The sequence below is a fragment of the Rhinopithecus bieti genome, unplaced genomic scaffold (assembly GCF_001698545.2).
Source record: "Rhinopithecus bieti isolate Rb0 unplaced genomic scaffold, ASM169854v2 scaffold_5023, whole genome shotgun sequence".
Classification (NCBI taxonomy): Eukaryota; Metazoa; Chordata; class Mammalia; order Primates; family Cercopithecidae; genus Rhinopithecus; species Rhinopithecus bieti.
In genome coordinates this window covers 2232756-2245853 of record NW_016805223.1, presented here as the reverse complement: position 1 = coordinate 2245853, position 13098 = coordinate 2232756, and the positions used below count along the sequence as shown (strand labels likewise).

General features: G+C 38.4%; 1 protein-coding gene across 6 annotated transcripts in view; it reads left to right on the top strand.

The window, feature by feature from the left end:
* TMTC2 (transmembrane O-mannosyltransferase targeting cadherins 2) overlaps window positions 1–13098 on the top strand; it is a 466566-nt gene that overhangs the window by 170419 nt on the left and 283049 nt on the right. For 2 of the 6 annotated variants that reach the window (XM_017871700.1, XM_017871702.1), the window contains exon 2: window positions 6022–6592. The exons of 3 other annotated variants lie outside the window; for them this stretch is intronic. In XM_017871700.1, the coding sequence (XP_017727189.1) occupies window positions 6022–6592 (571 nt within the window). Of the gene's footprint in view, window positions 1–5893; window positions 5915–6021; window positions 6593–13098 lie in introns of those variants that run through there. One more of the 6 variants, XM_017871701.1, reaches the window with a different exon arrangement.

Sequence of the window (13098 nt, the reverse complement as noted above, 5' to 3'; positions counted from 1 at the left end):
TGACCATGATCCACTGATTTTTGAATGCTATAAACATGATGAAAACAACACTATGGGCCGGGCACAGTGGCTCACGCCTGTAATCCCATTACTTAGGGAGGCTGAGGTGGGCAGATCATGAGATCAAGAGATTGTGACCATCCTGGCCAACATGGTTAAACCCCATCTCTACTAAAAATACAAAAATTAGCTGGGTGTGGTAGTGAGATCCTGTAGTCCCAGCTACTCGGGAGGCTGAGGCAGGAGAATCGCTTGAACCCAGGTGGCGGAAGTTGCATTGAGCTGAGATTGTGCCACCGCACTCTAGCCTTGGTGACAGAGCGAGACTCTATCTCAAAAAAAAAAAAAAAAAAAAAAAAAAAAAAAAAAAAGAAACCAACATTGTGTTTACATTGATGGCTAGCATCAGTTGTTTGGTGTTGATGATGATAATAATAGCTAACATGTGACCAGGTGCTGTAATGTAACTAATGCTTGTAATCCTAGCAGTTTGGGAGGCCAAGGCCAGCAGATCACCTGAGGTCAGGAGTTCGAGACCAGTCTGGCCAACATGGTAAAACCCCATCTCTACTAAAAATACAAAAATTAGCAGGGTGTGGTGGTGGGCACCTGTAATCCCAGCTATTTGGGAGACTGAGGCAGGAGAATCGCTTGAACCCAGGAGGTGGAGGTTGCAGTGAGCTGGGATCGTGCCACTGCACTCCAGCCTGGGTGACAGAGTGAGACTCTGTCTCCAAAAAATTAAAAGAAAAAAAAAAAGCTAATAGGTATGTCACATACTCACATTATATTTCATGTAATCATTTACTCTTCACAATTATCCTATAAGGCAAGTATAGTGCTCTCTAGTTTACAGTTGAGGAAACTAAGGTACAGAGAGGTGAAATAACTGTGTCTGCTGTCTCACAACTTTAGTGTATCCAGTTGGCTACACAATGGATTTTCTTAACTGCTGCATTGCACTGGGCAGCACTGAAGCAGGGCAGGTTAACAAAGGCCAGTCTTTTTTCTTATCTTTCTTGCAAAGAACATTTCAACCTACTGTTAATTTTTTTTTTTTAATTTAAGTTTGGCCTTTGCTTACTTGCAAGTAGAACAATTGAAAGCATGTCAGAACAGTGCCATTTGATGTTGGAAGAATCTAAGCATCATTCCTGCTCTGAAGGACTAATGGTCATCATTTACATGGGTGCTTATGACTGAAAAGGTCACGAAACAGAAAAAAAACAAAAAACAGCAAAAAAAAAAAAAAAAAAAAAACAACAAAAACAGCTGTGAGAGAAAGATACACAGGGACAGTTTGGGTGGCAGTGTCATATCATTCATCAGTTTTACAATAGTGTTGGCCTTTGTCAGCATTTTCTAAAGGAAAATCATAAGGCAGCAAAACAAAGAGCCACAAATGAACAAAACTGGACACAGGTTAAGACTTCCTTGAAGACTTCCGAGACTATCTTTTGCTTCAAAAGACAGTTTCTCAGTCCTGTGTTCTCTAGGGAATTCTGCCAACAATTGTTTTTTTCCCATATCTGCTGCTCTGAGTTCCTCCACCTTTCCTAGAGTGGAAAATATCCTGATTCCTTAGTGCCTTTCTGAATTTTCAACTCCATTTCACAGAAGCAACCTCAGAAATTATATCAGCATGAAATTTTGTTTTGAGTCAAGGTGTTTCATTAGCTGTGAAATAGCAGAAGAGGTTTTGCTATTTCTATTTTGGACTCATAGAAGAAAATGCAAATGGATCAAAATCTATTATGCTTAGGTTTGAATGACTCCCTTTTTCTCATTTTGTTGGAGGATTTCTCAGATTCTATTAAGGCCCTGTTGGTCTATATCTTTCTTAATAGGATGTTGAGGTGGCGTAATGCATCCCTTATCACTGACTTGCATGCGTGACATGACTTGTATATTAAAGCCCAGTACAACTTAGTCTTCCATATTTTTTATCATAATATTCATTGGTTAAATAAAATCCTGCTTAAGCAGATACTACACATCAGATAATTTTATCATACTAATGTCTCCCTTGGTATAGTATGTGTTTCACATGGATGAGATATTCTTTTGCTCCTTCATTTTTGTTTTATTAACTATGTTTGTCCTTTTTTTTTTTTTCATGTAAATTTTGGGCTGTGTTTCAAAGTTTTTTTTTCTTTTTTTTGAGACAGAGTCTCGCTCTGTTGCCAAGGCTGCAGTGCAGTGGCACGATCTCGGCTCACTGCAACCTCCACTCCTCAGGTTCAAGCAATTCTCCTGCCTCAGACTCTCTAATAGCTGGGATTATAGGTTCCTGCCACCATGCCTGGCTAATTTTTGTATTTTTAGTAGAGACGGGGTTTCACCATGTTGGTCAGGCTGGTCTCAAACTCCTGACCTCAGGTGATCCACCTGCCTCACACTCCCAAAGTGCTAGGATTACAGGCATGAGCCACCATGCCCGGCCTCAAAGCTTTTTTTCTCACAGTAAAACTATGAGATGTGTTAATTTTGTTCTTCATGTCGAAACCCTCTTTGGTAGAGGGTCTTTGGGTATAGTATATCTCGTGGCTGCTGTAGGCTACCAGATTTATTGCTGTAAAGATAAATTCCAGCAGCTTCAAACAGATTTTTTAATGGGTGTACTTTTTGTCAAAAAGCCTTTACAGAGTAGGTTATGGCATTGAACTAATAGCATGTAGAAATCCAGGTTTGGAAAAGATGATTCTTCATCCTTTGGGATCTGCCACCGAAAGGATGGAGTATTATTCTAAACAAAGTGTGCATCTCAGTTTTTCTCACTGCCTTGAGAAAGCCGTATCCCAGAATGCTTTGCCTTTGAGCTCTCCCCTGCTCTGGCCTTGATGGTATGAGGGTTTCTGGATTGATATTAGAGATATTTACATCAATATCTAGGTTAATGTCTAGTTGAAGCCGATTGGGTTCCATTCTGTATTGCTTGAAATAAGCTCTTTCTGACAACACTGGCAGGTTTTTTTGTTTTGTTTTTTTGTTTTGTTTTGTTTTGTTTATGTTTCTTTTAAATTTTAATTATAACCCATCAAGTCTTAAGCGATTACTTCTGGGTAGACTCTTGATGAATGTCATAGCAGGGTGTTTTAATTTAATAGATCTAGAATAACATCTGGTTCTAATATTTTAAAAGCCAATTTATATGGAAATTTATTTAATACACAATCAATACATGGAGACTTGCAAAAATCAAAATCAAAATGAAAAATCAATCTACTCTGCTGTAGTAGGTCTTCTGTTAATAAAGGATTTTGCTCATGACTGGTTTCAACTGCTACTAGTTAACACTCTAAATATCAGTTTAGACAAGGTAGCAACTTATTTCTCATACTGAAGAAATAGGAGGTAGTTAGCCCAGGGTCAGTATGTTCTCTTGTAACAGGGACTAAGTTTCCTTCAATCTTATTGCTCTGCTGTCTGCATGACTTCTATTCCTAAGGACACCTTGTGGGCCAAGATGGCTGCTGGAACTCCAACCATTACATCTGTGCTCCACTCAGGTAGGGGTGGAAGGGAAGAAGGCTAAGCTTTTCCTTTTAAGGACATTTTCTGGAAGTAGTAGACAACAGTTCATCATATGATCATGCTCATGATATTTAGCATGAAGGGAAGATAGGGAAATACATTTTTTTCTAGATGACCACATGCCCAACTAAAAACTGAAGTTCATTTGTATGGAAAAGGGAGAGAATAGATATTGGGGAACAGTGAACCATCCCGGCCACATGGAGTAATTGACGATTTTCACAGATCTTTTACCTTTTTATGAAACATTTAGAAAAGTCAACTAGTTCTTATTAGTAGATAATATATGTATTATTATATGGATTAGCATGGTATTTGGCACATTGTATATAATTATCAACTTCTGATTGGCCTATTTTAATTCTAACCCTAAAATGCACCTAATTTCCTATGTTATGGGTCAGAAAGCCTTTAATAAGGGACTTTTCATAGATTGTGTCCTAGTCTTTATATAATAATAACAGCAGCAGCTAACAGGGCAGAGAGATCATTTGCACTAGGGTGTCCAGAACACTCACGTATATGTAAAGTGCTGTTCTCTACTTCTCTATATAGAAGACAAATGAACAATTATACTTGTTTATTAAATGATTTCAAGGTAAAACTATTATCACAGAAACTGAAGCTCAGAGAGGTTAATTGGGAAGCAATCTAGAGAAGCAGTTGAAAACTATCATGCCTAGTCATTTGGATTCAACTAGAATAGTAACTCAGCTGTTTCCACTGGTGAGATCACCTTAGATGGGTTTCTTAATCTGTTGAATCTCTTTGATAGTTTCTTGTTTTTGCAGTCAGGCAGTGAATGAAATAGTTAGGATTCAGGAATGTTTTCCCTGAATCCAGGTTTTTTCCAACCTGCTTTTCGGTAGTACTCATGTGGAAATTTCTCTGATCACACCTGCCTCACAAGAGAAGGCAGAACTGGTATAGGGTCTAAAGTTCAACATGATTAAGACAGTCTCCCACCACATAGTCTTTATCCACACAGATGCCCACAGCTCTTTACAAAGCCCTGATATCAGACTAGGCAAGAGTTTTCTAGCTCTGGAGGTTCTCATTCCTGTGCCCTACAAACTCATATGTCTCTTGTATGTTCTGTAAATACAGAGATAGGTGCATTAGGGATACAAAAATACTCCAGATGTTCTCTGGGAGGATAGTGGCACAGAGCCAGGATGTTCCAAACTTAATAATTTAATGCCACTTTCTTTGTTTGTACCTTATCCACATATATCAGTACTTTTGGGTCTTTAATCCTTTTCTTTATATTCACTTTTTAATTTTCAACAGCTTTATTCTGCGCCAGATAGCTAGGAAATCCAGCTTTGATATGGTAATGAAATTTACTTTCAAATAACCGTTAACATAAATATAACCATTACAGTTTTTACAAAGTGCATACGTCTTTTTACATGGCCCCAGTAGTAGATGGATCATATTTTGGGAAACCCAGAATAGTGGAAAGGGAATTAGCCATGATCGTCTGTGTTACTGTTCTCAACTTGTATGACTCTCGGCCAGTTATTAATTAATCTTTCTGAACCATAAACTTTCTCACTTGAGAGATGTAGAGAATAATATCTACCTCATCAGTGTTGTTCTAAAGACTGAATGCGAAGATGTAGCCAAGGAGACCAGCATGGTGTTTGGCAGTATATCAATTGTTTAGCAATTAGTAGGTCCTTCCTTCTTGAAGTCTGTTTGAAAATATCAGGCATGCAAATGGAAACTATCCTCAAAAGCAAGAAACAGTGAAGAGCCATGAAGATTTCTATAGAGGATAGTAAGCCCTGTGAAAGCTAAGAAGTGGGAAAGGCTGAAGTTTATTAGAATGCAGTAGGAAGGGAAACACTGGATAGGTGGAGAGCCATTCTTCCTAGTCTTTCCAGTTATCTGGGCCCTTAATGTCAACATCAGCATCACCTGAGAGCTTGTTGGAACGTTGAATCTCTCTCTGACTTCTCCCCAGGTGTACTGAGTCAGAACCTGCCTTTTAACAGGGTCCTCAGGTGATTTGCATGTGTGAGAAGTTCCGGGCACTGATATTCCCTGTAAAATTTATTTCTAGTAGGAGGCTAGTCCTTGCATCACCTGGGCCTTGCTTCTTAAAAATGCTGATTCTAAAGCCCAGTCTCAAGCTGGGATCTGGAATGTTCATTTTTAGCCAGTATGTCACATGATTTTCAGGGCAGTTGTTTGGCAGACTGCTACACTAAGGCTTAAACCAGTTGAAGAACTTTATTCTTCAAAGATATTTGCATTCCAACAAGGAAGGAAGCTTTTAAAAGAAAAACAGCCCTCATTGTGGTTTTAGTAAGCGTTAAGGGGAGGACATGAATTCAGCTTATATGTGCCTGGAATCCCATCACAAAGCCACATGGTAACAATGCTTCTGAGAAAGGCAGTATCTTATCAATGTCATATTTTTTCTTTTTTCTTTCTTTTTGTATTTCACATTTGATTTTTTTTTAACATTTTGTTTTTTAGCCGTGCTATCAAGACTAATCAGGACCTTCTCCCAGAAACTCCATGGACGCACATTTTCTACAATGATTTTTGGGGGACTCTTCTAACCCACAGTGGGAGCCACAAGTCCTACCGGCCACTCTGCACTCTTTCTTTTCGCCTGAACCATGCCATTGGAGGGTTGAATCCCTGGAGCTACCATCTTGTCAATGTCCTGTTGCATGCAGCAGTCACTGGTCTCTTCACAAGCTTCTCCAAGATCCTCCTTGGTGACGGATACTGGACATTTATGGCTGGCTTGATGTTTGCTTCTCACCCCATTCACACGGAGGCAGTGGCAGGAATCGTGGGACGAGCCGATGTCGGGGCCAGTCTCTTCTTTCTCCTCTCCTTGCTCTGCTACATTAAACACTGTTCTACAAGAGGCTACTCAGCCAGAACCTGGGGCTGGTTCCTGGGGACAGGACTGTGCGCAGGATGCAGCATGTTGTGGAAGGAACAAGGAGTGACTGTTCTGGCAGTTTCAGCAGTTTATGATGTCTTTGTCTTTCACAGGCTGAAAATAAAACAGATATTACCTACCATTTACAAAGTAAGTGATTGTTGGCTCTTGAGCATTGGATTACTGAGTAATCTACTTGCTTACTCCTTTGCCACCATTTAAAAGCAAATTTGTTCCTCTGCAAGCAGAATTTAAAATAAGTTCCTTTTTGATCTTCGGTAAGTGGAAGTGCTCTTTTGACCTTTCTGTACTAAGCAGGGTTTTAGTCACTGATTGTTTTATTTCTCCGGTTTCTTATTTCACGATTTCAAGGGTGGTAGAAGAATAATTTTGCCTTGTAAAGAATGTGCACCTTTATGATTTATTGAGTTCTTATTTCTATATGTCTGCACACATTGTCTATAATCTGATAAATTGTCTGTAATGTGTATTTGTAAAAAACAACACGGCTGATAATAGAGCTAGATGCTAGGCTTCACAGGGGAAATCCTCTGCCATTTGTTAATATTACTTTTCCTGAGTTGACTTTGGAAAACAATCCTTCCCTTCAGTGCACTGGGAAGTCAAATTCTTAAACAGTGAATCATACTCACCTTTTCCTCGTGATAGTGCATAAGAATAGAAGAGTCAAAACAGAAAGGGGTTATTACTGAGTTTCTCCCTGTGGCCAATTAAGACCTTTGCCTCAGGGCATAATATTTGTTCTCCTGTATTCCCTTAGTGGTATCCAGCGCAAAGTTGTTTGAAGGTCACAGAAGCATTTTAGGATCCCCATACACTCGAAGTTTTCTGCTAGAGCATTAAGGAGAAGCATTGAGGGGATGGGGCATCTTGAGAAATTTGCCTTCCCATCTCCCCATCCTGCTTCACTCAGAATAAACTCATGGTTGCTTTAACTTTGACGTGAAGACTGAACTGGGCCAGGGTTTGCAAACCTTGGTCATATTTTAGGCAGACTCCCGCCTATCTTTTGGACACAAGTGAGGAATTAAGGTTTTGGATAGTTGACTATGAGGAAACTGTCAAGTTTTCCTAGTTTTGAATACTTTTTTACCGTTGATTTCTAATTTTATTTAAATTGAGAAGAAATTTAAAAACAAATTGAGGCAAATGGAATTCGAAACATTTATTTTTTTAAATGCCCCCTTTTCTTTTTTCCACTTAAGAAGCAGAGTGATCTCTGCTGTGGTTTTACTCTGCTGGAAGCCTAACCTTTTCACTTAGAGTATTAAGGGCTTAATGAAGTTCTTTTGTGATTTCAATTAAATGCTGAAGCTTTAAAAGAAACTCTGGTTGGAGTTTGATGCTTGAAAACAACATATGGTTTGAAAGTCAAGCTCTTAATTTCAAATCAATTTTAATTCTTTCAAAGAGATTTAGAGAGTAATTGTTTTCATTCAACACAATGTCATGGACAATAGCAAACTGTTTTACTAGAAATACAACTAGAAGTGTAATTCATGCTCCTTGTCCTTAGGGTGGTTGTGATGTATTTGAGGATGCAGGCTCAGGGCTGGCTGTTTCAGGACCTTGCATTAGTCACCTGTGAAATATTGTGATTTCTTTTTTCCTTTTTTTTTTTTTTTTTTGACACGGGGTCTCACACTGTTGCCAGCTTGGAGTGCAGTGGCGCTGTCTTGGCTCACAGCAACTTCTGCCTCCCAGGTTCAAGCGATTCTCCTGCCTCAGCCTCCCGAGTAGCAGGGACTACAGGTGCGTGCTACCATGCCCAGCTACTTTTTGTATTTTTAGTAGAGATGAGGTTTCACCTTGCTGGCCAGGATGGTCTCAATCTCTTGACCTCGTGATCTGCCTGCCTTGGCCTCCCAACGTGCTGGGATTACAGGCGTGAGCCACCGCACCCAGTTGTGATTTCTTATACAGAATTTCCTTCTTACCATCTCATAAGTTAGGGAATTATTTGGCTATGATGATTCAGAATTTACTTGTCGGACCTTACGAAGTTCTCTGAGAAATTTTCAGTCCTCTAAACTTATTTTCAAGGGCAGAGTTGCCCACTGCAGTACTCCTTCCTAGAAATATGTTCTATATAATATTTGGGACACACTTACAATAGAAAATTATTCTTTGTTTCTCTGAAATTTAAATTTGTCTGGGCATTCTGTATTTTATTTGTCAACCTTGTTCATGACAGCTGATTCAAAAATAAGAAATGCGACTAGCAAGGAACTCTCGAGACTAAAGAGTGTGAAGTTCTCCATGTTAAGAGAAAGAGCTTAATACTGTTGAAGGTTCAGTGTCCTGAGAAGTTTCCAGATGGCTCTTTGTCCAGACTCTCTTGGCGACCACTTGCAGGGCTAGGCAATGGCAACAGCAAGTGGAGTGGTCGGGGCAGTAAGACCTTGTCTGATATTTGCTATTCTATCATAGCTCTTTCTGTCATTCTTCGAATTGGAGCCAATGAGCTCAGTAAGAACATTGGCATAACACATTTTATAGATTTTGTTTTGTTTTGTTTTTTGAGACCGAGTATTGCCTACGCTGGAGTGCAGTGGCGTGATCTCAGCTTACTGCAACCTCTGCCTCCCGGGTTCAAGAGACTCTTCTGCCCCAGCCTCCTGAGTATCTGGGATTATAGGTGTGCACCACCAGGCCTGGCTAGTTTTTGTATTTTTAGTAGAGACCGAGTTTCACCATGTTGGCCAGGATGGTCTTGATCTCCTGACCTCATGATCTACCCGCCTCAGCCTCCCAAAGTGCTGGGATTACAGGCGTGAGCCACCATGTCCAGCCGATTTTATAGATATTTAAGGACCTGTATAGATCTTTGCCACTCTCTTCATTTCCTCCTGGGGTGTGCAGAGCCAGAGAAACGTGTAGGTAACACAGAAAATGATGGAATCACTAGGACTAAAGCGCGTATCTCTGACTATCTAGTGAATCTTTACTATACTCTGATAGTGTGAAGAACAAATATAGGTAAAGTCAGTTGACTGCCCAGTAGAAAGGAAACTAATATGGAATAGAATCTTAACTCACAAGGGCTGAGTAACCTTGTGCTGATTCCATGATCTGTTTCTTCATCTGGAAATGAAGGTGGCTATAGTTCTTTCCTAGAGTTGTGAGGATTATTTGAAATTGTGGAGTGTTCAGTGTTAGCTGGAGTGTCCAGTATTTGGATGATACCTCACACATATTAGTTGAAGTGAAAGAAGAAATGTCGATGGAAATGTTGATTCTTTATCTTTTGGCCTCTATCTTCTTAAGATAAACTGCTAGTAGTCTTTACACATACAGTTGTTTGACAGCATGTGAAATAAGGACTGCTTAGTAATCGACCAAAGCTGGAGTAAGCAGATTTAAGCACAAACTTTCATTTAAAATCTCATGCTTGTGAGGCTTGTAAACACTGCCATAGAATCCATATGAAAGTTATAGAAAATTCCATATTCTGTCTGTAAAATATATAGATTTCTATGCCTGGGGTGAGTTAGAGGAGATTCTTTCTGAAGGAAGTAGTCTGAAAGGCTTTAGAAGATCCATTCAACCTTAAAAAATAATCATCTTAAATATCTTACCAATTAACTCTGCATCCTGGTTATCATAGTTTGCCAGATGAGATAAATTTCCTTGCGCTGTTAAAACATAACTTATATATAAATGGAAAACTCCAGTATACAAATGTTAACCCTGTAACTCAAATTAGAGAACCAGATAAGTAATGAAAACCTAAAAATGTGGCCCTCTTAAAGCTGGAAATTATTAGGGCCAGAGGGGAAAGGCTCTTGGCTGAATTTGGCCAGTTTTGATTCCAGTTTACCTTTGTCTTGGGTGTTGCTTAGGCTTGATTCTGCATCGGGATGTAGTGATCAGACCAAAACTAACAACCCCATCCATACTCCCAAACCATTTACAGAATTTGTCTTGAGAATGATTTCAGAGAATGGGAGTTTATATTCTGTTAAAGAATTTTGGTTCATCACCAGAAATGTTACAAGACTCATGCAAATGATGTGCATGCCATCAGACTTTTGCAATTTTGCAAAGGAAATATGAAAGTTATATTTTTCTTTGATAAAATATATGGGAAATAGTAAGTTCTTGGCATGGAGTAGATATTTTATTTAGTATTTAATAAACAGTATTTATATCTGCCAAGTACTATTCTTAGTGTGCTAAAAATGTTAACACATTTAGCTTATGTAACAAATGCTTATTGAGATAAGCAATATGACTTGCAAAATAATATGGTTGAATGCTGACAAACTATAATTTTGTCAGTAATTTTGTCAGAAAACATTAAGTATAAAATCTTCAGAAGTATGAATAAAAATCAGTGTTTTAGAGTAGTCGTAGTTCTTAGCTTCAGTATTTAATGTATTTCTTACATTATCTTTGTCCTTCACCATGCATCTGGCTTATAGTAGGAACTTAGTAAATTATTGAATTCACACTTAAGATTTACCTTTTAAAAATATGTGGCTGAAATGTTAAAGTGAAGTCCTGTACTCTCCCCTTTATACAATGAGAATTTCATTTCTGAGTTAGTGGGGTCTGGAGGTAGGGTTGGAAGACACTTACCTTTTCCTTTATGTTAGGAAAATAAATTGTCTTGACCTCTCACTAAATGATTGTTTTAGCATTACTTAGATTACTTTCACTCACTTAGTTTTATGTGGTTAAAAAATAAGGGGGGAAAAGCCCTTGAAATACACTTAGCCTTGCAAATAAATACTAGACTTTTATCTGCCCACAAAAATTTTTTACAAGCCTCTCATGACCCCAGGAGGTACATGGGTAATAAAATCAGTAAAAGCAACATTTTTCTTATCCAGCATCAGTCATTGCTTGCCTAGTGGCCATTTTCTGTGCTTATTTAACATCTGTTAACTGTTTTAATGTGGAAACATCTCTTTCCCCTTTATTAGCCACATAATCACTTATTCAGTTACAGGTGGAAAATTTTAAAAATCTGAAAGTCCACGTAGCAATACTAATACTAGCCTAAGATAATTTAGAAAATGAAGCCCTTTTAGTTTGATGTTTTAAAATTTCACTAAAGATGATTACCTTGGTTTTGCTAAAGTTTATGTAGTTGGTTCCAAGATGTGCATTATCTTGATAATCTCCTTTTCTTAAAATTGAATTTTGTGACTCTTCCAATAAATAAAATTGTTATACGGGAAAATTGGAGACATTGAGATTTTCCAGTCATCTCTTTCTAGAAATAGTTTTCTTGTTTTAATGCTAAGCAGAATGTGAATGATGGAGGTTGCCCATGGGCAATGAAGTTTACCTTTGTCTTATGTGTTGCTTAACTTGATTCTACATCCAGATGTAGTGATCAGATCAAAACTAACAACCCCATATTTCCAAACCATTTATAGTAGGGTTTATCTTGAGAATAATTTCTGAGGGTGGGTGTTTATATTCTGTTAAAGATTTTTAGTTCATCACTGTCTGAACACTAAAGGTATTAAATGTATTGTTTCTGTACTTCTGACTATTTTGTGTGGCTCTCTATAGAGAAGAGCATCCAAATAGAGATGCATAGCCTGCAGGTGTTTGAATATTGAATCCACATGTGCTTTTTCAATTAGCTGCTGGGGATGGTTTTGATGGAATCTGTTATCATTTATGGCATTGTCCCTTTCGTTTCTAGACTAGGTTGTGGTTTTGCCTAAGTTGTGACCCCCATATCAATTGCATTGAATGAAATATGATATATTTACTGTTTGTGATTTTCCATGGCCAACACCTGTGCCACTCTCCTCCAAGTAGTATTCCCACTTTTATGACCCCCTTTCCTTTCATTTGCCTTACACTTGACTTAGCGAGAATTCAGATATAGCAAGATGCTCTGATTCTGATCACAATATTTCTTAGCTTTATTGAAAGTGTAAGGCTGTTTGTTAGGTACTCACGAATGAATTTGGATTTCCTCCCAGTAAACTTGTGGTATTTAATATTCATGACCTGTAGTACTAGAAAACTTTGAACAGCTGCCAACACTGCTAACCAGATAATAGCACAAATAAAGTCAAGATTCAAAAATATTTTACGATTCAAAAAGTCAAAGATTAATAAGATATTTTATTCCTGCAGTCTGGCTCCCTTGTTCAGCTGATTTAAGGTGATTCTGTATTCCAGTTGCAGTTTAAGTTCAAGTTAAGTAATTTAAATTTGGGAATCTGACTACCATTGCAAGCATCTACAATGCTTGCATTACAGTGTTAATGCTTGGAACAACGATCTGTTCACAAAGTATCATTAAAAAACATTCATCTTTGTGCCAAGCACCATATTAGGCGATATAGGGACTCAAAAAGGAATCGAAAAGAACATGCCAATATGCCAAGAATTTATTGTAGAGTAGTATGAAGTCAAGAATAGTGCATGTAAATATAGAACTGAAATTCAAGCTGGGAAGTGGTAAGGGTTATAAGGGAGCCATTGAGACTGGTGGGGGAATTGAGAGAAGGAGAGATTACTTTTGGTTGAGGGGATCAAGAAATGCCTTCTGGAGCAGAGACATTTGAGTAGAACATTGCAGGGTTGAATATACAGACTTTTATAACTGGAGAGGTGAGGAAGAGTAGAGGGTACAGCATGAGCATTACACAGAGGAAAACTCA